Below are 25,362 nucleotides of genomic sequence, written 5' to 3'. Positions count from 1 at the left end.
GATGCGCCTACAAGCCAAGGAATACCAGGTCACCAAAAACCACCAGAAGCTAGGATGGAGCCAGGAAGGATCCTTCCCCTTCAGGTCTTAGAGGAGCATGGCCCTGCCAACACCTTGATTTTGGACATCCAGTTTTCAGAACTGTGAGGTATAAATTTCTGTTTTTTCAAGCCACCCAGTTTGTGGTACTTAGTTAAGGCAGCCTTAGCAAATTGATACACTCATGCAGCTAGGAGCCAAACCTACACCCCATGACTCTGCCTAGAGATCGTTCTCCTGTTCAGGGTTGCTTCCTACATATTTCTGCCAACAAAGGCTGCTCTGAGATGACCTGAAAGCTATGAGTTTGTCCCTCCCTATGGACCAGGCCCAGCCTCACTCTCCCCCGCCTGCTCTTGGCTACAGCATCAAGGGCCAGGCCCAGCTGCCATAGCACAAGGAGGGTACTGGTTGACTCAGATCACTCAAATGAAGATGAAACTTCTCTAGTTACCAGGAAATGCTAATTTGAAGAAAAATCTGATTTTCTACAAAGCAAATACAAAACTGTGCAAACAGCTAATTTTGATTGAGGAGCTCATTTTCCATGCTGCAGAGTACTTAGATATTTATTCAGTGTTCACCAAATGTCAGGTACTGTTCTGGTCCCTGGGTCCATCCCAGTGAACAAAACAGACCATGTGCCTGCTCTCATGGACTCACAGTCTTCTAAGGGTAGCAAGTCAATAAATATACACACAGATACATCATGTCAGATGGTGATGAGTGTTTCCAAAAATAATGCAGGGTAAGGAGACAGGAACCCCAAAGGAATGTTGTTTATATAGCAATAGATATCTAGATATCTTTGGTCTGGAAAGATCCCAGTGATAAGGCGACATTTCAACAGAGACCTGAACAGAATGAGGAAGCGAGCCTGCAGATATGACGGGTGGTGAGGGAGAAACATGCTCCTGGCAGGGAGAACACAGGTGCGGAACCCTGAGGAGGAAATGCACTCTGCGTTGAGCAGGGGGCTGCCGTGGCTGGAGTAGAGGGACATGGGAGAAGGGAAGGATGTCAGATGAGGGAGGTAGATGGAGGCCAGATAATGAAGCATCTTGGAGGCCTGGGTTGGGACACTGGGGTTTACTCTAAACAAGAAGAAAAGCCAGCAGGCGGATTTGAACAGAGAGGGCTGACACCATTTGACCCAGATTCTGAAAGGCTCTCTCTGATCACAATGTGGAGAACAGACTGGAGGGAGGTGATGTTGGAAGAAGGAGACTTGGACTGGGAAGGTGGTGGTGGAGGTGGAGACAAGGGATCCCATTCGGGCTCCATTTCTAAGGTAGGGCCAACAGGACTTGCTGGTGGATTTCTGACTTCTAGATTTAAATTTCTAATGCTGGTTCTGAGAGCTCAACTTCAAAGAGCTTAGAAAGGATGAAATTTAAACTAGATGAATGGGGGAGGGCTGGGACCTGAAGAACTCAATTACCTTTACCCTGTGGAGGGGCATGCTTACCTGGAAACACCTGGTCAAGGTACCAAGCAAGCAAGCCATAGAGAGCAGCATCAAGGAGCATCATCTCCATGGACAGCAGGAAGCTGAATTCGTCCCCTTCCACGGGACTGTTCCCAATGTTGCTCCACTGCAGCCCCAGGCCTTGCTCTTCAAAGCGAACCAGGTACTCGGTGCCAAACCCAAATGCCACAGGAGACAGCAGGCTCTGCAGTGGGGCAGAGAGGGCACAGAAGATGAGCAGAGTGTCCCAGCCACCTACAAGCTGGGGAGGAGGGCCAAAGGAGAGGCCATACCGTGTCTGAGTGTAAGGTCGCCTTGGGGAGGGGTTAAGGCAATCCTCCCACAGGAAGGGAATTCTGGGAATGCCTCTTGGGCCTCAGGGACCGCTGTCCAGGACCTACTGGGCCACCAATCACCTGTTCAATGGGACAGAGTTGAGTGGTAGTGCGGTGGGCAAGACAAAGAAATGCCACACAGCCTGATACACAAAAGGACCAATGGTCTTCATGCTCTCCCTCCTACCTTTTCCCCTTCTTCCTACCTCTTTTTTAAAATCACACAGTTCTGGGTAGAACAAAGAAGCTAATTTGAGCTGCTTTGTGAGAATCCCACTTGAAGGGGTCACAGAGTTATCAGTTTCAGAGCCAGGCAGGGAATGGTCTGGTGACCTCCCTAGGTCTGTCAGAGAGGTCAGAAAAACCCTAGATTTCACTGACCACCATCTTTCCCATCTCCAGACTGGAGACAATCATTTTCTTGTTCTCTGTGCAGAGAACACGTCAACTGAATCAGGACTGGAAAAGGAAGTCTGAAGAGAAAGTTCCCCAGCCAGGTCCCCATGGGTGGTCCCTGACATGGCAGAAAGCACCTAAGCACACGCAGAGGACTTTGCTGTTCCCATTTCCTCTGCTCAGAGGTCTCCCTGTAGTTCGCAGGACCCTGGGTAGAGCTCAGGGTGTCTCTTTGCAAAGACATTCTCTAGCTAAATGTTCACAAAAAACATTTTAAAACTCTCAGCCCTCCTGGTGCATCCATGCACCCAAGAAGCTGGCTGTGGCCTCAAAGTACCGAGCGTCTACCTAGTGATTACCAAAATTGCCCATCTCTGCCCACAGGCTGAGTCATAAGGGTTTCTTGCTACTAACCCATTGTGATTATTTTAGAAAATTGGGTGCTATAAATGGCAGCAATTAATTTCTCATTTAACGTATGAACTAAAAGGCAGATGACCTGGCAGCTCTGGAGCCAAATAAGTTTGAGTTGTGAGAACAAGTCAGACTTCAGATCTTTCCTCAAGGAGAGTCCATTCCCGCCTCTACAGCACAGGGACTGGGAGATTCTGGAGGATGGGACAACTGCACCCTCCAGGGCTTGGTGCTGATTAGCCTCACAGAGGGTGCAAATGGTCCCTTTGAAAACAAATAGAGAAAAGACAGTGCTGTTTGCTTGGGTTGGGGAACTTGTGAACTAAGAGGTCTCTGAGGCAATCAGAAGCCAGTTTCTGGAGTCCTCTCCTGGCTGGAGAACCTGACTGCGGACGGCTCATTTCTGTGTGCACTGGTGGAGCATGTTAGAGACACGTGTGGAACAATTCCGATTCAAGTTCTTTTGTAGTGAAACAAAAACTTTTAATGGGCGCATCTTTCTGGACAGACAGAGGCAAACTCCCTCCCTTATGATGGGCTCGAACAGTAGGAAAAGAAGAAAACTGCGTGAAGTGGGCCGCTGGCTCCTCTTTGGGTAATCAAAGGGACCTGTGAGTTGAACTGGTGTTTAAGGACTTCCTAGGGCAGATTAATCCAGCAGGTTTGGTGCGGAGTCACTGCTAGGTCGCTCAGGGTGAAGGCCGCTCCCACTTTGGCCCCTGTAGCTTTTAACTTTACATTAACCTTTTAATCTTACATCCCCTTGAGCCAAAAGGAAAAGTGGACCTTTTCAGAGGGTAGGCGGGGCTCCTGGATGGCTAAGACCTTTGGGGGAACATAAATGAGGCAGGGGTGAGCCCAAGGCCCCTCACCACAGCCTTCTTCAGATCGGCCGTCAGCCGGTCCTGCCAGGCGAAGCACAGGATGTGCGGGAGGTATAGCGTGAAGTAGATGACGCCGCTGCAGGCTGCTGCCAGGCTGGCCTTGGAGAAGAAGGTGCTGAGCAGGAAGCACTGCATGATCGTGGCGGTGGAGAAAGCCAGCAGGAACAGGAAGAGGATGAACGGATCGCTGTAATGCAGGATTCTTCCGTGCTGAAACCAAAGAGGCCACGTGTCAGTAATTCCCGTCTGTACCTGGGGCACCGTCCCACGCAGGGGGTGACGTCTGTGCAGCGATTCCAGGCGTTCCAGAGCCCTCTACCCAGAGGGGTCTCTCCCACCAGCCCGTTGTTAGTGCCTAGACTTCCACAAAGGAACACTGAGTTCCTTTAACCCTATGAATACCACGTTCCCTGGGAGGGGTAACGCATCACGCTGCCTATTAGTCATTAGTAATGTTAAAAAAATTAATTGAGAGACCATTAGGCTGAGGGCTAGGCTCCAGCGTCTGGGTCTCTGTGGAAACAAACCAAAAACCCAACTCAAAGTGACTTAGCCAATCAGAAACTGCCAGCCAGCCCCTCACTGGGGCCTTTCCACTTTAACCAATCAAATATTTTCTTTGTCTTTCTTTGTCTTGCTTCCCTGCCCCCTCAGTGGAACCCAAACTGTTTGTGGTCTGGAGCTGCCCCTGAATTGCTGCTGTTTGCTCAAATAAACACTTTAAAATTTTCATGTGCCTAAAAAAAATTAATGTGCTCACATTTATCTTTTACCAGTAATACCCATGTACTCAGTAAGCAAATCCTTGGTGGGGAGGAGGGTAGTGTGGAGAAATCTGCCTAGAGCAGGTGAGGAGACCTAGTGGGTCTTGGAGCAAAAGAGGGTGGTGGGAGACCACCCTAGACAAGCTTTACCATCGTGCCTGGGGCCCGGCCTGCTGACCCCATCTTTTGTACTTGTATTCTGAGATCTGCCACCCACACAGGTGAAAGTAGCAGTAATTAATCCAAATTACTTGGAAGTGGATTGAGTCTCCCTCATCCATGAATATCACACAAATACATTTCATAGACCTTGCAGGTGAAACTTAGTGTCTTTTATATTAACTGATGAGTGAATCACTTTGGCTATGGTGAAATAGGACCAAACCGGCAACTTTCACCAAGTGAACTGCTGCCCAATTACACTACAAGGTAAACTGAGATTTTCAAATGTATTAGACCTTGGTTATCCTGTGCCATGGGCATCCTATGAGGAGTTGTTCGTCCCCTTCGAGCATGTCAGTGGGTACTGAATGGGTTCTGACCAACTGGTAGGGGTTCCCTGAGGCACCGAGTTCCTCTCAGTGGAAAAGAGGGACGTTAGCAATATCTGGCATGGGCACATGAGAGCTGAATGGAACAAATGTGCCACTTGTCTGCTTTGGCCACTATTTCTCATTCCTGTTCCCATGCCTGCCAGGCACTGACAGAGCAGATCAAGAAGTAGAATCGAACAAATTGGTGTGGGAGGCAGTGGAAGAGACCCATGGTTAACTAGAACCAAAGTCCAAGAATATCTAAATAAAAGTCAAACTCAAAATTAGGACTTAGAGCTCCTGATGTGGTTTGTCAAAGAGCGCTCCATATCACCCGGGAAAGCCCCACATAGTTCCCGTAAGCAAGGCTATGGCTGAACATGTGGCTGTGGGCTAGAAGACCTTTAAGATACTTGTTGCTGTTCTCAGAAGAATGAAATCAATTTTTTATCCTACCTCAAAACAAAGTCCTACAAATTTCTAGAACTGTATCAGTTCTCATCGACTTAAGCCAGAGATGTAAGTCAGTTTCACTGGCGGTGGCTTTCCCTAATGACCACTTTTCTTTTTGTTCCTAATAGCTTAAATAACACTGAAAGCTTCCCATTGTCCTTGCTTCCAGTTTCTTTCCGCATAGTTGAGGTGGGGAGGAAGGGAAAAGGGAAAGATGGGAGAGTGGATCAAAGGAAAACCCTGTTTTGGTGTGGAATGCTCTGTTTCCGTCATCACTGGAACAATGTTCTGGTTCCCACAAGGAGAAACCTTTTTGTGCAAGAAACTCTTGGTGAGCATTCTTTACCTCACATCCTAAAAGCTTTGAAGTCCTAATGGCCCATTCTTAGGAAGGCAGATCTTAATGTGGCTTATCGGCAACGAATCAGGCAAAGTCTCATGGCCATTTCAAGTTTACGTATTTTGACTCCTTTAACTCTGAGGACATAAAATATCTTGGTACTGGGAAAAAGAGCAGACTGAGAGATAGGAAAGAACAAGGGACCCTAGAGGAAGACAACGGGTCCTTCCCCGCATCTCTGGAGAGCTTTGGTGTCCTTGCAAATTTAAAGCTGGATCCAGGTGGGGTCAGGTTGATTGCCCTCTACCCCAGCATTTGTTTTTTTTTTTGGTCCGCCCCCGCCCCCCGCCAATCCTCAGCATTTATTTTGATAGGACTCTAGCACAGGGTTTGGCTAAGGACTGTGAACTAAAATGAAATCCTAAGCCTCTTGCTGACTGAATGGACCTGCTCTTGGCCAAGGGGATCCCAGAGAAACCTTAAAACTGAGTTCCCAGCCATGGCAGGATGGGAGGTCAGATAAACAGAATGTTTTTTAGTGAAACCATGAATGGTGTGACCATAATGGTGATGAATAAATAGTCCAGGTTTCCACCCTTAACACCACTGAAAAGGCTTTCCACATTTCAACTCTAGCCAGTTGTTGGAATGGTAATCCCAGGCAAATACCGCCTGAACTGATTTCCTCTGTGTTTAAAAAGAGAAGACCCCTTTGAACACACAATCAGCCTGTGCTGGGCTCTGCCAACAGCAGCTTCTCCAGATAGTCATGGAATGGGGCTGGAAAGTCTCTGTGGACAGTGGCTCCTCAGGTGGGAAGTGTGAGAGGGGAAGCTGTTATGATACAGGGGCTCCTTGGGGGCAACTTTGTCGCTCTGAGTGTCCTCCACCTTGGCTGAAAGGGCTGGGAAGCTAGATGTCATGCTCTTCTTGATGGCTAGATGACTAATCCAGGTACAAATTTATTAACAGAAGGAAAAGTGGGAGGAATAAAACTATTCAAGATTTTCTGGGCTTCCCCATGTGGCTTACCATGATGAATATTGTCAGGAGGAAGATGCTCATTGACATGATAGAGAAGCTGTCTAGGAACCAGGTGCACCAGATCACTGCATTGGAGACTCCGTGATTTTTCAAGGTCTCCTTCAGTCTCAACTCCTTCTCCAGGACGATGCCTTTTACAGTCATGGAGACAGAGTAGATCCACGCCAGCACCATGAAGATGGGGAAACAGCGGTTCAGGATGATCATAAAACTAAGGGAAGAGGAGAGATGCAGAATAGTAGAGTTCCCCGTACTTGACAGACTGCAGTCTTCAATAAAGGTAGAATAAATGTGTGTTGAATGAATGTGTTAAGAACAAAGCCCAGATGGAGGGAAAGGAAAGCAGAGACATCTCCACTGGGCATTCAATGGGCTGGAATCCTTTAATACATTCCATGTTTGCCCTGAAGCATTACTTTTTCTTTAGAGCAAGATGGTGGCTTTCTGGTTAGCTCAGATGAATGCTATGAAAGTAAAATGTGTAAATATAATCAGATCATCTATGTCACACAGTACAGACATTCCCTGTAAGGCCCTGTAAGGAAAAGACTACAGACCTGATGAGATGGATAGGATTGGAATAGATAGCTACATGCTGATGCTGAGGTCCCAAAGGGTGGAGCACAAACAAAGGGACCTGGTGGTGGTGAGATCAATAACTCCCCAAGGGGGTCAGCCAGCCCAGCCCTGTCTGCCCTGGAAGGTCAAACCCCAGTTATGCAGGAAGAGGCATGAGATAACTAATCAGTATGGCACTTTCAGAAACAAATGATCCATCAATAAATTAGTGATCCAATAGTCACTGACTCTGCCAGCCATGCCCAGGTGGAGCAGACCCTGGGATATCCACTGTAGCAAGCAGGATAGATTTGGTATGCTGGAATTACTTTTTTGAACTTTACATATGTTTTTCCTGTGCTTGATGTGCTAGTAAAGCCCTTGGGATTGTTATCTATGGAAAACTGTTGGGTGTTGTCACAGGAAGAGCCCAATTCCAGCGTGGGAGGGTTTCACTCAAGATGGCCCTAGGGAGAGATCATACCTCATAAAGCATGCACTTCTGGGCCTGGCCAGCAGGGGACTCTCCCACACTGGATGACTCTGGTCCCTACTGCCCCACACCCACCCTGTTCTCTGCCAGCCACTCCCATTCTGATCCGAAAAGTGGACCTGGGCTTTTGCCCCTGGCTCCATTTCCCATCTCTGCCTATTGTCCAAACCCAAACTAACTGCAGAACAGCCACTGTTATCTCTTTACTCTTCTGGAGAGCTGAGGCTGGAGAACCAACTGGACAGCTGTTAAGAGAGGGTTTCCTGTGTCCATACAGGGTTTTATATTACTGTTCCTCCAGCTGGCAATTTGACTTTTCCCTTCCTAGGCTGTGAGTGTTTCTCTCCTCCCTGAACCCCACAGACATATACATGTACACCATGGTGAACTTTCTGGGTTTTCTTTCTTTTTTGTTGTTTTTGCTTTTTTGTTGTTGTTGTTGTTTTGTTTTTGTTTTTTTTTAGGAACTGAATTCCTAAGCCAATTGTAGGTCTGTCCTAGGGGTTTCTGACCGCATCTGCCATGGCAAATGAGCCCTCCCAGCTCCCTCTTCCTCTCTGTCTCTCTCTCTACCGCCCCCTAAACTCATGTTCAACAAAACAGTACGCTGCTTGCTTGGCTTGCTACTGGCCAACAGCTGTCCGGGGCTGGGGTGGTCAGGGAGGCAGAGCCTGGGCGCATCCAGCACATTCCTCCACCTTTTCATTAAGCATGCATCATGGGAATGTTAATTAGGGAAGGAGCTGCATTATTCTGAGGCTCGTAGGAACCAGACCAACTTGTGATGCGGAGTCCAAATTTGCTGATTTGGCAATCATTGGGCAAACACTCTGACCAGAACCCTTCCACATACCAAACATACTACGTAGTGGGAAATTTACACAGCCTTCCTCACCTCCCCCAAGCTCACTTCCCTTGCTTTAATTTTCCCCTTCCCTTTTCCACCTACAACACCAACTCTTCTTTCTCCCTGCTACTGCACTGGCTCATGCTCCCCAGTCTGGCCCCAGTCCCTGGGACTCTCTCCAAAAACACTGAAGCCCCAGGAGTATCCCAGCCCACCCTACCCCACCTAGTGCCCCATATCTTGTCAGGGAGCAGGATCAGGAGCCTCGGACTCACGAGTCATCCACGAAGCAGGGGTAAGGCATCTGCTGGAGGTAGATTCCAACTGGAGCCTCAGCCCCGGCCTGACTCCTTGTGATCCCCTGTTCAACCATGTCCTGCAGATAGGCAAAGCCGCCCCAGATGTATCGGAAGTCTTCCACGGGATCAGCTCTGGGACCAGAATCCCAGTACCTAAGAAGACACAGGAGCGAGGGACAAAGGATGGGACTCAGAATGGCCACAGGGTGACTCAGAGCTCACTCGCTTCACCTTTCTCCTAAATGTTTCCAAACTGTCTGATTCTGTCTTCTAGTTCACAGTATAATCTCAGTTTTGAATATTAGCCACAAGGTGACTCTGTAATTGCTTTCATTCAGGACTCTACGTGGAGCTTTATAAAATATCTTATTTAACTTGATTTTATTGACTTATAGGCTGAGTCCAGTCTCAATCCCTTACTCTCTACCAAACATAATTTCCCACTGCCTTTGGAGAAACTCAAAGAGCCCTGTGTGAAACATCACCTGTCTTTGATCTTATTGGTTTTCTCCACCACATCTATGTCCATCCGGATCTTGTACTTCACGTGGGGTGGCAGGGAGCTGGTCCAGGGATACATGTCAGGGAACACCACACCAGCCCAGAACCTGTTTTCCTCCAGCAGAGACAGAGCTCGATGGGTGAGCTGAATTTCATCATCGTAGCTTTCAAACTTATCCAGGATCAAACACTGCAGGTAATCACAAAGGTTGAGAGAGTTTCAGGAGCACCAACAACAAAGACTCAACTGAGCCAAAAAAGGCAGAGGACAAGGGCTGCTGACCCAAAGGATGGATCAAATGCAAGGAGACCTCTAAACTTAATGTTTGCTTAACTACAGAGTCTGGTGTTAATTTTTCAATGTGTCTAGATGTAGGGGCACACGGGGGCTTGGAAGTGCTGACTTGCTCCTATCCCTGCAGAGTTAGTGAGGACCACACTTTCCAGCTGTCCAAGGCTGTCCAAATATGCAAGTCCTCAAAATGACAAAAATACTCACGGCACTCACTCCCCAGCATGGGGAGGCGAGGGAGTGGGGTCACATTGGCTACAGGCTGCTTTGAAGATCAGAAAGCCTGATGATAAAAGAGTTTTAAAGAGAGAGAGAAACATTCCTAGCGTTGAACCTTCCTGGCTCTCTCCAAACACACAGGGTGGCCAGCTGAGGGAGGAACAAGGAGGAAAGAAAATAGCAGACGGCCAAAATGATTTAGTCTGAGAAATTCCAATTATGATTTTATGACAAATAATGCTGGTAGAGGAGGAATTTCTCTAAATTGTCTCTTTTCTCCTCCTAGAAGAGGAAAAAAGCTTTGCCCACAAAAAAGGAAAACTAAGAATTTTTAAAAATTTGAATATGAGGGTTATCCACTTGTATAGATTTGTTAAAGCATTTATATTGTACTTGCATCTGCTTTTTTTCCTTAACCTCTTGCTCCCATAATCACTAAGGGTATTTGCATTGATGCTTCTTTCTTTCTAATGTAACTCACAAGAGGTCAGATGGCCTTGTCTTGATTAATTTGTTCACCGAATACTTACTGAGAGTCTGCAATGTGCCAGAGCCTGCTGGGCTCCAGGGATACAAGGAGGAAAGATAAGATCTCTTCCCGAAAGAAACTCAAGACCTAATGAGGGAGAGGACTGGAGTAAACCAACAGTCATAATGTGGAAGGATCAGGTTCTGATGAAAGCAAGGCCGGGCCACTCGGCAGCCCAGTGGAGGGATGCAGCTAAGTCTTCCTGGAGGGTCAGGGAAGGCTGCTTGGAGGAAGAGACTCCTGAGTAGGAGAAGAACAGCAGGAATTAGCTTCGAAAAGGAATGAGGGGGTGGGAAGGGAGAGGTCAACTCAGGCACAGGGAACAGTGTATGGGGTGTCCAGGGACTTGAGGGATAGAGCAGTGGCTCCCGTCCATGGCTGAGCTTTAGAACCACTGGGGGGTTTTAAAGATACCTGCACCAGGCTCCACTCAAACAATTAAATCAGAATCTCAAGAGACAGGGCTGGGGCACCCCGTTTTTAAAAAAGCACCCAGGTAGTTGCAAGGCACAGAGGCAAGCGAGCTAGCCTGGGGAGCTAGCATAGGGTGAACAAGGCGAGTGTGAGAGATGAGAGACAAGCCCTAGAGAGAGGGGTGGGACCATACTGTTGCCCTGAGGGACTAGGCAGTGTGACCAACCAATTGAGGGGCTTTCTGGATGCAGGGCTTTCAGGGCTGAGACCAGGGGAGCTCTGGGCCAACCCTAAAGAGCAGTAGGAGCCACTACAGGGCTTCAAGCAGAGGTGTGACATATGGGATCAGACTATGTTTCCTAAAGATCACTTGTAGGGGACAAAGGAGTAAGGAAGCAGGTAGACTGGGCCACTGTGTACTTCAGACTTTAAGGAACAGATTAATTCCCACAAAGAGCCCAGGAGTTACCTGTAATCCTCATTTTACTGAAGAGGAAACTGAACTCCAGAAGACTTGCCTGAGGTCACACAGATAGAAAGTGAAGGCCTGGGTTCCTTCCCTGTTTTCCAGCTGCAGGCCCCTAGTTCTTCCTGCCACACCAGGAGCTGCAAGGAGAGCCTGGCCATAGTCTGCACCATGGCTCACAGTGCCTCGCAAAGCAGGCAGAGCAGCCAGGATTATTTATCCTTACTTTGTAGCCCCGGAAACTTAGGCTCAAGGAGGCTGAGAAATGTTCCCAAGGTGTAGAGTAAATATCAAATCCCAGTTTGTTGGGTTACATAGCTATCACCAGGAGAAACAAAGGCATGAGAAAGGTGGCAGATTGTAAAGATCTGATCAGAGAAGCAGGTTCTGCTGCACTAGGAAGAAGCAGGCAACCCAACTCACTCACCGAAAACTCCCCAATCCCTCACTGAATCCGGCCCCTGTGTCAGAGCGCAATCCAGAAGCCTCTGATTATTGAGGGGTTGTATTTGAACAACGAGGTGTTGCAAGCCCACCCTATTTGGGTCTCCTGAACTAATTGTCCCGCCTCAGGCTCCATGCCCTGGGAGCAGGCCCCATGCAATGTTCTCAGTCTTGTCGATACAAAGAAAGAAAACAAAGGAAACTGTTAGCTTTCTAGCTGACATGGGCAGAGGAACACAGGTACATGAAAAAAATCTAGAGGGCCAAGGCTTAAGTGACACCGTACTAAAGAGATAATTATTTTAAAAGGAAATGGAATTAGTATTTCTTCAACAAATACCAATAAGTATAGTCATATATCAAAGAGTTAAGGGAAATGGAGAATTTTCTTTAGTTAGCTATTCTCTTGCAAACAGGCATTGCCCAGCCTAACACTGGCCAGTCCTTAAATAAGATGAAGTACTTAAGTAGGTCATGCCCCAAATGTTCTCAATACATGTATGTTTTTTTCTGAAAAGCCATAATGTAAGTTTTGCTATTTTACAAATAGTTTGTGTGTGGTGGCCGGGAGTGGGGGTGGGGATCTAATATGTAGACTCTTGCTACAGTCCCAGCCCAAGGGCCTGGCACCCAGTGTTTGTCTGTATTTAACCCAATAACACTGCTACGGTGACAGAGATTGACAGTCTGCTGCTTGGCAAGGAAGCTTCCGAGCTGAACTGCTGGAGTACATTAAAAAATACACATTGAAGTTTGCTTTAGGGAGACATTGATGTTCTACAAAAATGAGTAATAAAGTAATTTCATGTAATCAGTTTGTCAAGTGTAGAAATGCATATATATTAGGGTGGTGCAAAAGTAATTGTGGTAAAACCGCATTGTTGAAATTTGCTGTTTGATATTGGAATACATTCTTAAATGTGGTTATGTTATACATCATTTTAATGTGCATTTCTTGCTTTATGTTTTTTGCTAATGACTTATTACTTGCTGTTTATTTTATATTTATTTTAAACTATGGAAATGATGTTAGACAAAAAGCAAATTTGAGCGATTTTCTTATTCAAGTTCAAAATGAGTCGTAAAGCAGCAGAGACAACTTGCAACATCAACAACACATTTGGCCCAGGAACCACTAACGAACAGTCAGTGGTGGTTCAAGAAGTTGTGCAAAGGAGACGAGAGCCTTGAAGATGAGGAGTGCAGAGACCGGCCATTGCAAGTTGACAATGACCAACTGAGAGCAATCATCGAAGCTGATCCTCTTACAACTGCATGAGAAGTTGCCGAAGAACTCAATAGCTACCATTCTACGGTTGCTCAGCATTTGAGCAAATTGGAAAGGAGAAAAAGCTCATAAGTGGGTGCCTCATGAGGTGACTGAAAATCAAAAGATCATCGTTTTGAAGTGTTGTCTTCTCGTCTTACATGCAACAAAAAAACATTTCTGGATCAGATTGTGATGTGTGATGAAAAGTCAATTTTATACAACAACTGGCCATGACCAGCTCAGTGGCTGGACTGAGAAAAAGCTCCAAAGTGCTTCCCAAAGCCAAACTTGCACCAAGAAAAGGTCATGGTCACTGTTTGGTGGTCTGTTGCCAGTCTGATCCACTATAGCTTTCTGAATCCTGGCAAAACCATTACATCTGAGAAGTATGCTCAGCAAATCGATGAGATGCACTGAAAACTGCAATGCCTGCAGCCGGCATTGGTCAACAGAAAGGGCCCAATTCTTCTCCACAACAACGCCTGACCACACGTCGCACAACCGATGCTTCAAAAGTTGAACCAATTGGGCTACGAAGTTTTGCCTCATCTGCCATATTCACCTGACCTCTGGCCAAGTGACTACCACTTCTTTAAGTATCTACCACTTCTTCAAGCATCTCAACAACTTTTTGCAGCGAAAACACTTCCACAACCAGCAGGATGGGGAAAATGCTTTTTAAGAGTTTGTTGAATCCAAAAGCAAGGATTTTTATGCTACAGGAATAAACAAATTTATTTCTCATTGGCAAAAAATGTGTTGATTGTAATGGTTCCTATCTTGATTAATAAAAATGTGTTTGAGCCTAGTTATAATGATTTAAAATCCATGGTCCGAAACCACAATTACTTTTGTACCAACCTAATAGAATTTTATAATTGGCAATTAGAGTGAATCTGAAATTCAATTTCTAAAATGAAAAACAATATTATTTGAGAGGATGAAATGTCTTCTTTGCACTTCCTGTCATGACACATACATAAAATGTTCTCCCAATTCACTCAGAGCCACAGGGCATTTGGATAGAGTCTTAGAGGTTTTGTGGTCTGATGTCCTCGTTTTGCTGGTGAAGAAACTGGGATCTGAGGAGCAAAGGGCCTTGCCCCAGGTCAGTGTAGGTCAGAAGCAAGCTCTGCATCCGTGTCTTCAGTGCGGAGCTTGCAGTGTGGTGTTCCCCACCCACTACCCTGAGAGAAACCCATGCTCCAACCACAAAGTCGGGCACAACATTCCTGAACAAGGAGATCTCTTGCCCTAGAGCAGCACTCTCCAGTAGAGCTTTCTGCAAGGATGGAATTAATTTACATTTAAATAGCCACATGTGGCTGCTGGTTATTGTATTGGTCAGCACAGCTCTACAGACAGTAAGTTCTTTGAGGTCAGGGCCACGTCTTATTCATTGTGGCCTCTGAAATAGTAATTTCTCATGATGGAGCTTCAATACTGAGTTGAATTGCTTTGTGTATTTTGAACATAATCCTGTCTACCCCACAGTCACATGATAAACCAGGAGAACTTCGTAAAAAGTGAATTTTTGCTATGATGCTAACAAGTGCATAACTCTTAAAACACAAAAGCTAGTAAAAACAAATACATCTCAATAATGTGGCTTTCAGAGCTATCTAGCCTATTCCCTTTGAACTCTCCTTTCATGTCTTTTGAGGAAGACGTGTGGGAATAAGTGGCTGATATTTGCAGTGACGTTATTGACTCCTGTGATGATGTGGGCTCCATCCTGGCTGGTTTACCAGGCAGCTGAGTCATAGTCATGTTTCCTGAAGCGTCCCCCTAGACTGGTACCCTGATAGTCTTTGGGGAAAAAAATACTTAAAAGGTTCTCAAACACTCATTTCTACCCTGAAACATCTGACCCATTTTCAAAGTTGCTTTGTCTTCCTCATCTTGAAAGTAGTGCAGTGTTTAAGAGTCCAACAGATCTGAATGCCATTCCCACTCGCTGTTTCCCAATTTTATGGCTTCTGTTTCCCTAACCTGTAAAATTGAGATAGGCCTTACCCCATAGGTTTGTTCTGAGGATCACACGAGATGGTGTTTGCAGAGGGCTTAACAAGTGTCTCACTGTAAGAATAAAAGCTGATGCTGACTGAAGACTTACCATGTGGCCAAAACTGGTCCACGGATTTTACTCATATTAACTCATTTCATCCTCGCAACGACCTTATGAGGTCAGTTGCTATTGTCACTCCAAGTTCATGTATGAGGCACAGGTAAACCTCCTCTGGATAGAGTTTGTGTTTTTAACCACTATAGTACACTAAATGGTCTCAAATAATGAGGACTCAATAAATACCATTTTTATTACTGTTTTTGCAAAAATATCTTGAAAGTCAACCCAGTCAAGTGACTTTTAAGCCCCTGCCAGTTTACCTTTTATACATGACAGCTGTTTATCAGGGGAGGAAGGGACTTATTTTCTTTAAATAATATATCTGGGAACACACTCCATCCTGAGCTGATCCACAGCACCTTATCTGGTAGGACAATGCTATGGACAGAAGCCAAAGCCCATGTCCCACCTGGGCAATAGTGGGTGGGGGGGGGGTCCTAATCCACTGGTGTTCATTAGCTGTTCATTGGCCATTAGGTGACAGTCAGACAACTCTGCCCAGAGGAAGGTCTTATAAAGCTAATCCAGAATGTCATCCTCACCAAATCTCTCTGAGGTCAAGGCAGAGCAATTGTGGAAGCTGCTTTGGCTATGAGTCAGAAGTCCTGGGTCATCCTCTGGGGTATGATTCATGACATAGCCTTGCATTCTCATGGGGAAGTCACCTGCCTCACAGCAAGTGACCTCATTCCCTATTGATACTTGCTCTGATTGCTGAAATTAAAATCTTGGCCAATTCACATGCATATTAGTGCAAGTGTGTGCATGAGTATGTTTAGGAGACAGAGATGAATGAGTAAACCCTCAGTGGAAGTTCTTGATTTTGATATACTTGATCTGGTCTGATTAGCTTGTAAGTTAGAACATAGCAGGTTCTAATGAGGCTGAGGCCATGGAATCTATCTGTAAAAGCTATCTGGTTCTATGCAGGGAGAAACTGTGCAATCCCAGTTGTTAGGGAAGAAAGTAGGTAGACAAGAACTGGCCAGTGTAAGAGATGCAACATAAACCTAGCACCACTTTTGGGAGAAGAATTCAAAGGGCATATTCACTGAATAAATAGGCAATGTCTTATGGCCTCAGAGGCAGATTCTGGGCAAAGGTTGCATCCAGAGTTTAGAATTTCAGTGAGAACCATTGTAATGCCCTATAACAGCCAACGGCAATAAGGCAAGAAAGAGGTTTCTTCCTTTCCTTCAGTTTCCAACTGCTGTAGCCGAAGCCAGGTGGCAGGATCACCACCATTTGAAGTCCATGCAAGTCCTACAGCTCTTTGTTGGTTGTTTTGCTGGCACTCACCAGGAAGCAGAGTTCACCCTAGCGGAAGAGGTTCAAGCTGTCCAGAGCAGGCAGCTGTGTTCAAGACCTCTGGAGAATGCAGTCATTTGTTTACACAGCTAAATCAAACACCACCTTGGGAGGACAAGCCGCAGTAGCAGCAGGCTTCCTTTTTCAACTGTGACCTCTCTGTCTCTAATTCAAACACATTAAGTAACAGATACATTAAATTATCTGTCAGGTGGGAAACAATGTCTAGTGGAGGCAAAGAAAGAAAGAAAATCTCTCTTTCTATTTGAACTTGATCATCAAAGGGCGCTGTGCGCTGTGCTGGCGCTGTGGCATAAGCCGCCATATTTTGACCGGTATACCCGGGACGTGCTGCACCCTGAGAGATGTTGGCTCTATAATCCTGCCTCTCACATCTTTAACTCCTGGGCTCAGGCTGAGAACAAAGCGGCTGGTGAATGCCAATGGAGGGCTCAAGTGGCCCTGCTGGTGTCAATGCAGACACCTGGGGTTCTTTTTCAAAAATGCCAGTGGATGTGGGCAAACATCCCAGAATGAATTTCCTGGCAGATCTAAACAGTAACGTTCAAGATTTATTTCCCCCTACATGGAAAAAGCCACAGGATAAAATAGCTTTGGGCTATTTGACTTGGTTGGGATGGTGAATTAAAGGCCAAAGGCACTGCAATAAATTTTGTTTTGTACACTAGGCACCTCGAACAGACATCTGAAATGTTCACCCACAGAGTGTGAGGAAACACACCAAGGCTGGGAAACAAAAGGACAGGAAATGCACAGTTGTTAAAAAATGTTTGTTTCTAAAATAAATTAAATGCAATAGTGACACAAGTTGGAACACAAAGACTCACACTGATGCAAAGCCACCAAGTAATGCTTGCTGTCTAGTGGGGTCCAAAGGTAAACCACATATGTGGGTCCCCGCAATCACCTGGCTGACAAGCGCAGGGCACTTTCGCACTCAAAGAACCTTGTTGAATCATTCCAACAACTCGGGGGGCTGGGTGCTACTATATTCAAAATATATAATAAAACAGAGACCAGATAAAACACTGACCAATCTGACCACATTCCGGTCACAAACACCTGAATCAGCCACACCTGTGAATGTCACCTGAACTGCAGGCTAAGTTATGATCCTCATTTTTTCAGGCTGTGAAACAGCAATGTTGCTCCCAATCATAAAGCCCCTAAATAGGTGCTAGGGATGATGTCCTGTCACCCACAGGATGAAGCTTTCATAGACCATGCTGGCTGACTCCAGACACTATGGCTTCTCCCTGGTGCTGCAGCGACCCTTTGCTGCGCTCTTCCTTCTACCTGAAAGTTGTCTTTCTGCCTTGCTTAGCAAGCAAATTCAAACTTTAAGGCCCCGGGCAGCATTTATGGGCGTCTACTTTATGCCACTGTGCTCTACTCAGGTAAGTTAGGAAGTCAAAAAGATAAGACAATTTCAGCCCAAATTTGAGGGTTTCAGGCTATGAAGGTGGGAAGGCGTATGAACAAATAGTGATCGAGGGCTTCGACAAATGGAATGGCGCTTAGAAGAAGGCCTGAAACACAGGACCTGAGCCATGAGGCGTGGATGTGGCTGCTTACCAGGAAGCCGAGGGCAGCAAGGAGGAAAAGGCTCAGCCTTACATGGCAGGAGGCCTGGGGAAGTTCCATAAAACAGGGAAGAGTCATGAAAGAAGGCCTTCCCCTTTACAGCCATGAGAGTCACTACAGAGCTGGAGGCAACCAGCTGGGAGAGACAGTGCAGGCCTCTGCAGAGGACCTACATGAAGAGGGAGAAGTGGGCATTTCGGAGAGAATTTGGAGGAAGAACTGGCAATATTTGGAGGATTTGTGACGTTTTGAATTTGTATTTGTGCAACTTGTTTCTACTCCATCAGATCGAATTATGTTCTACCAGTCCTTTGCAATACCACTACCATGGTACTATTTAATGACTTGCTTATCTCTCTCAATAGAAAGTGAGCTTCTAGGGGGTCAGGGATTCACAGCACTTATTCAGGTGTAGGTAGTTCAATACATGCAAATGTACAAATGACTGAATGAATTCCAATCTTTTTGGTTGACTACTATAATCCGGTTATTTTCAAATAGAAAAGACCCAATCATAAAAGTGTCTATTATCTTATATATTACAAAATAATTGTTTCTCTCATTGGACTCATTATATAATTTATTCAAATAATACTTGCTGAGCACCCTATTAATGTACCCTGCATATTACAGGGGAAAGAATTTCCTCATCAGAGCCAGACAGATCTGGATTGGAATTCTGTGTCCCCTATTTACCTGTCGTGGTACGTTAGGAGTCAACCTCTTCCAGGCTCTTTTAAAATTCTATAAAATGAAATTAACCATGCCTACCAGGCAGGTAGGTAGGAGTGCTGCCTGAGATGACACGTGAATGTGGTCAACATGTGGCTGGCTCATAGCAGGTTCAGTATAAGTCCCTCCTCCAACCCATGAGCCCATTAACCCCCACCTGCATTTTCCTTCCTCAGCCCAGTTCTAGGTTTCTGAGAGACTGAAGAGGTCTACAATAAGGTCATTGTAAGTTGCTTACGATCAAGTTCATGGCCCTTGAAACAATATTGCTCTCATGGCATAGGCTTCTGTGTTCTTCCTAATTCTCCCTCAATTTCTTACTAGCCTCCCAATGAGTACCTGGAGTCAATAAGTTAACAGAAGAAAGAAAGCAATAGGACAGACAATTTGCAAATTCTATACATCTGACTCTAAAGTACATTACATGATCAGCAGCTCTACCTTCCTAATCCTATTTTTTTCTTAGGCTAGCCTGAAAAATACATTCCCTGAGTACACTCTGGTTGGGCAACGGTGGCATGTGGCCAGGAGTATGCAAGGTACAGAGGAGAAATAGTCCAAAAAATCCAGCCACTGATAATTCATCAATAAGATAATCACCATGTAGATAATAAAGTTATGCACATATATTGACTGTGGACAGCAGAGGAAAAAAACAGTTAATAAAGACACATTTTTTTCAAGGCTTAGAGAAAGGTAAGTTGTTACTGGTTAAGGTACAATTTTATGCCTTGACCAGCGGTATTTTTATATTAAAGTTTGGCTGAATTCAGCTTCCCAATGTGAAATTCAAGACCTAAAATTCAAATATACTATAAAATTAAAATATACCGTGAGCCCTAAGTATATCATTTGTGCCAGGCCTAACCTTTTTCTAAACAAAGAAATCCAAGGGGAAAGATGTGTATGTTTGTTTTAATTAAAGGGTAATCAGAGGAATACTTTATTAATTTTTCTAATTGTGCTTCTCTCCAGAAGCAAAATACATGTGAATAAAGACACATACATTAATATATATGTGTCTTATTACATGTGTAATATAAATGTATACACATAGCAGTTTAAGACAGTTATCTACATGAGGACTCATTTGCCCTCGCTCTCCTTGCATTTGGAGGAGAGGGTGATCAGAAATCAGTCTCTCCCATGTGAGTTGTGAGGCTCCCAAAATGTCACCATTGTCCCTTTTCTGAGTCCACTGCCCACCTTTTTTCTAACCAGGGGATCTTTCTGCCCCCTCACCCCCTGCTAAGGGTAGGGGTAGCAGAGGAAAAACAGAACATAGTTTGAGATGAATGAGATTATAGAAGCCCTTATTGAGGAGGTGGTCTGAGGATGAGAAAAGTTCCAGAGCCACAGGGCCATCGTCCACAAAAGTGCCACAATGGTGCCGGAGCCACCCTCCTGGGCCTCTAGGAGTGGTTTGACACTTCTTGATCCTACGCCAATTCACCAAGCGTGATATGCAGAGTAGCTTTACAGTCCCCGGATAACGTTTACACAAGGTTTTTGAATCTGAGAAAAAGGAACACTTCTCAGCTGGCCCATGGTTTTTCGGGGTGGACGTCCACGTGGTTCACAGCAACAGCTGCCACGCACTGAACGTCTTCTCCACGAGTCCAGTGCTCTCATTCCATCACAGCCACCCAGGGAGGAGGGCACTGCCATCCCCACCTGGCAGGTGAGGAGCCACGTCTGGCTAACAAAAACGTTGTGGATGTGCTAAATGCTCTGCCACTTGTCTCATTTTGTCCTCAGCAACAACCCCAACCCTAGGTCCGTTGTATTATTATTTGGATTTTTACAGATAAAAAAACAGAGGCTTGAAGGGAGAAAATGACTTTCTGATAGTGACAGAGCTGATAAGAAGCAGAGATCTTGGTCCATTTGTCCTCACAGGACAGGTGAGAAGGTCCCATAAGCAGTAGCCTAAGTCAGTGCATACAAGTGACCAGCCAGGCAGATTCAGGGGAATGGGACACCCTCCAGGCTGCCTCCCCCTAAGCAGGAAGGAAGGGGTTTTAGCTCTTCTAGTAATCGAGCCTACTGAATCACTCCCATTTCCTATAATGACAAAAGACTTAAAGGTTTGCTCTCAGTTCTCAGAGTTTCTATTATTCTTCAATATCACAATCGAGTTCCACATTGACCTGGGTAGACATAATTTTCATATTAAAGAATGTTTTTGCTTAATTGTCCTTAAATGATTTTTTGGGCTAGGCAGGGAAGCAGGCATGGACCCTGGCCAAGGAGGGAATTTTCAAACCTTTAGTACAAGTCCTATTATTGAGAAAGAGAGCCCCAGGCCACCTTACATGCTTGCTTGCCTGTCCTGGAGAGAGCTCTAGAGCCATCAGCAAAGGTTTTCATGCCCTGTCTGTTACTGAGTGAACCTCAGGGTGGGGGTCGGGGGAATTTTCAAGACTCCTCCAGCCTTCCCAAAACACAAGAATAAAAGTAGAAAAATCCAGGACGAATTGCAGTGATTTGTTTCTTCTTCACTGCACATTTCCTTCCTACCATCTCCTCCTTTCAGTTCCTTACTCCCCTGCCCCCAAGGGCAGGAAGCTCAGAAACCCATCATCATACCTGCTGGGCTTCTGCCACATGAAAACCCCTCTTAGGAATGCCTATGCCACGGTGGCCTTTGCTTCGAGACCCTCAGAAGTCGGGGGCTGAGGCGGGATGTGGTCAGCAGCTTCATGATCCCAGAGGAGGAGGCTGGGCCTGATTTATAAGAGACACTAATGCCATTCCTCCTGCTAAGCGATATTTTTTTTGTGTGTGTTCTGTTTAAAAGTTAATATTTATTAAGCACTTATTATATGTCAGTGCTTTGCATATATTAGCTCATTTACCTCTCATAACAAGGCTATTAGGTAACTACCGTTAATTTCCTCATTTTACAGATGTAGAAACTGAGACACAAATAGCAGGGATTTAAACCCAGGTAGTCTGGGTCCAGAGACCAAACTCATAATCATTTAAGCACTTAATGTATATTAAGTATATGTTGGGTGTCTGGTGCTGCATTAAGCACAAGCTACATGGGAAATATAATCCTTCAAGAAAAAAAGACATTTATGTCATGATACAAATGTCAAGTCAAACAAAGGACAAGACGTATTATTCTTTACCTCACAAAACATTGTGAAATTTTCACAAAACATTGTGAAAACTGAACTCAATTCTGCAAGAATAAAGGACTAGAGCCCCTCTCCTCCAACTACACGCCCTGCACGGGGCTGCTTACATTGTAAGCACACTGGATAGGTGCTGGCCTGGCCAGGGTTATGAGCTCGGCAGGTAGAGGCCCCATGAGAGAAGGGCGATGTCAAGTGAGTAATTGTACAAGGGAATTCCAAGACCCCACAAATCTAATAGGTCTGTAAACATACAGATCACTACCTCTTCCCTGGAAATTCTGAGTCAGCCCATCTGGGTTGATGTCCAGGAATCTGTTTTGTAGAAAGCACTCAAGTCCAGGCATGGTGGCTCACACCTGTAATCCCAGCACTCTAGGAGATCGAGGTAGGTGGATCGCTTGAGGTCAAGAGTTTGAGACATGCCTGAGCAAGAGCCAGACTGCATCTCTACTAAAAATAGAAAAAATTAACCAGGCATGGTGGCATGCGCCTGTAGTCCCAGCTATTCAGGAGGCTGAGGCAGGAGGATCGTTTGAGCCTAGGAGTTTGAGGTTGCAGTAAGCTAGGCTGAGGCCGTGGCACTCTAGCCTAGGCAACAGACTGACACTCTGTCTCAAAAAAAAAAAGAAAAAAAAAGCACTCAAGGTCGTTGAAGGTCATTCTTGTCTTCGCACAAGCTGGGAATTACCTGAACTTTGGTGCTGCTGCTTCTGAAAGGCCACCTGGGGAGCCTGTGCTGCCACTTCCAGTGTTCCAGAGAGGGAGGGTCACATACTCCGGGGAAATTCTGGTGGTGCCAGGGCAGCAGGGTGTCCTCAAGAGTGCCTGGTGCAGGGAGAGCCAGGCTTTTCCTCACTAGTTAGTTATCCTCAGGACCCCCAAGTCTGGGATAGGAGCGTTCTCAGTTTAACTCTCTCTCCTATTGCTCATAGCACCTTCTACCTTCTAATGGTTCCAGATGACTTGAGGCCCAGACCTGGCCCACAGGTTAGTGTGATTGGCCCTTACACAGAGATAGTCTCTGGGCGTGTGGGGTTAAGAATTTGAAAATGACTAAGACATGCTCCCTGAGGCTGAGTCACCCCAGTCTGGCAGTTCAGCCAGGGATGGACACATCACCATCTAACTAGCACAGGGGTCTAGGAGAGGTGTGGAGAGAGGGCCAGGAAACACGGAGGAGTGAATGACTAAACCTGTGTAGAAGTAGAAGTGACACTTGAGAGCCGAGTCTCAAACAGAATGAGTAGAAGCTCAACGGATGGGGAAGGGACAGTCACTTCAGGCTCTGGCGGACAAACACTTTTCTACCTTGCATTTCTTCTTTTGGAAACACCCTCCCCCACTTCACAGTAATCCTGCTCATAGGAATGCCCCCCATGGCGGGCAGATGGCCTTGGCCTCCCCAGCAGAGCACACAACCCCCTGAGAGGCTCAGGGAGGGATGCAGGGGCCAGGCCCAGGGGGGAACTCTCTGGGAGTACTGCTTCTGCTGTGGGAAAGCCACTCCCTCTCTCTGCAGAATTTTTGGTGTACAGAGGACCACTGGGGCTGTGAGCAGCTGAGGCACCACCAACGGAGAGGGCCTGGCCAAGGACGCAGCTGGGCAGGGGCAAGCTGAGGCATGAGACGGAGGACATGGGGTCTCACAGTGGCACTTAGCTCCTAGACCCCCCGAACTTCAAGCTTATGTCAGCCATGAATTCTTTTTGTTCAAGCAAAAAAGCCTGTGACCAAAAGAGTTCTACTAAATGGGCAAAGAAAATGGCATTTGCAGAGCGTGGAACCCCGGGAATTACAGAATGCCTGAGGGTGTGAGAGGGCCAATGTAGCACAGCCCAGGGTGTGCAGCAAGCTCTGGGCAGGTGGGGTGGGGCAGACTCATGTTCTTTGGGGATTGAGTCATTAAGATTATAAATGGGACAGCAATGCAAGCAGACGTGTGATTGGAATGGAACTCTGGTGTCAGCATGTAGGAATGCCTGGGCCAACAGAGGCTGGACCTGGAGTCCAGGCAGGAAGCCCCTAGAAAAGGCTAGCACAGAGATGACAAAGTCTCTAGTCCTCAGAAAGCCTGGAAAGCAAGAGGCAGAGTTGAGAGGTATTTCAGAGGTAGAGGAGTCAGAGTTCTGTGAGGGGGCTCAGAAGGGCAGGCTCTGGATTCAGGCACACCCAGGTCTGGATTCTGCTCGCTATTCCTAACAGCTGTGACACGGAATCTTATTTACCTTCTTAAGCCTCACCTTCTGCACCTGTAAATTGACAGCGATAACAGTGTGCATTTCAGAGTTGTGAGGATTAAAGACAGCCGATGTATGTAAAAGCACTTAGCACAGCGTTTGGCACAAAGTAACACTCAATAAATGATTGTTTTGTGGAGGGTGAAGAAGAAAGAAAATTAAGGATGACCCTAAAATTCCTAGCTTGAGAATTTGGGCAAATGCTGATGACATTAATCAGGATAGAAATGCAGGAGGAGGATAGGTTTTACGGGGAGGGAGAACATAAATTTGATTTTTGGACATGTTGAGTCTGATGTGCTTGTAGAACCTGGGGGCAGAGGGTCCAGCAAGCAGTGGGACCTCAGAACTCGAGGTTTAGTGGACACGCACTGGCCACAGACATCACTGAAACAATGGCAGACAGGAGATGGCTGAAGACAGACATGGATGCTTTCAGGACTACAAGGGAGGAGGATGTGGGGAGGAAACCACTTCAATTGTGGAAAGTTGTTAGAGGACAGGATCTGTTCGGGGCTATGGGAATTTTTGTTTCTTCAGTGGAGAAAATGAAAGCTTAAATCCATCACCACTTGACTTGCTAAGGGATCTCTGGCCCCACCTGTGGGGCTGTCTTCAAGGGGTCCACTGTGGCCTTCAGGTGGCTTTCTGCCTCTTACCTCCAGGTATTGATTAACCAGGCGCAGGGTGCGATCCATGATGTTAAATATGTCCCTCCAGTCGAAGTTGGCCATGTCGTCATCCCTGCTCTCTGGAGAACCCGTATAGAGGAAGTTTAGAATAGCTTCAGCAGTGATACCTTCTTCGCCAAGCTCCCTGCTCAAAAAGGCTTTTACTGCTGGGTTCGCCAGTGTGTCCTTGGGAAGAAGAAATACAGTCACAGCTTAGAAATTCCAGGATCTTTGGTTTTGTTCTTAGCTCATTTTTATTTTTAATGGTTAAGGATAGAGACTCTTCCTAAAAAGCTAGTGGGTTTTCTTCCACTATAAGGCAGACCTATCTATATCCCATTTTCCCCAATAGAGGGAAGATGTATATGGGGCCAGGGAGTGGGAGGGGGGCCATGAAAATGGTATATAATAAGCTTTCTTTTTCTTATGGACTTTTTGGTTCTCTTTTGATCATTCTTGCTATATGGGACTCTTGTCTTGGCTTTGTGAAGCTGGAAATGAGACCTTCAACCATCTTTGCAGTTACAGAGCTG

The 25,362-nt window shown here is 46.0% G+C and overlaps 1 protein-coding gene across 1 annotated transcript in view; it reads right to left on the bottom strand.

Moving 5' to 3' along the window:
- Positions 1 to 25,362, bottom strand: part of ABCA4 (ATP-binding cassette, sub-family A (ABC1), member 4) — a 133,852-nt gene that overhangs the window by 67,325 nt on the left and 41,165 nt on the right. Inside the window, exons 11-16 of the mRNA XM_012661013.1 lie at positions 24,818 to 25,015; positions 9,353 to 9,558; positions 8,844 to 9,020; positions 6,659 to 6,881; positions 3,525 to 3,746; positions 1,508 to 1,712 (exon numbers count right to left, since the gene is read on the bottom strand). Of these exons, the coding sequence (XP_012516467.1) occupies positions 1,508 to 1,712; positions 3,525 to 3,746; positions 6,659 to 6,881; positions 8,844 to 9,020; positions 9,353 to 9,558; positions 24,818 to 25,015 (1,231 nt within the window). The remainder of the gene's footprint in view (positions 1 to 1,507; positions 1,713 to 3,524; positions 3,747 to 6,658; positions 6,882 to 8,843; positions 9,021 to 9,352; positions 9,559 to 24,817; positions 25,016 to 25,362) is intronic.

The sequence above is a fragment of the Propithecus coquereli genome, unplaced genomic scaffold (genome assembly GCF_000956105.1).
Source record: "Propithecus coquereli isolate 6110/MARCELLA unplaced genomic scaffold, Pcoq_1.0 Scaffold7, whole genome shotgun sequence".
Taxonomy (NCBI): Eukaryota; Metazoa; Chordata; class Mammalia; order Primates; family Indriidae; genus Propithecus; species Propithecus coquereli.
The sequence above is the reverse complement of the archived record's forward strand: the minus strand, read 5'-3'. Positions and strand labels throughout refer to the sequence as shown.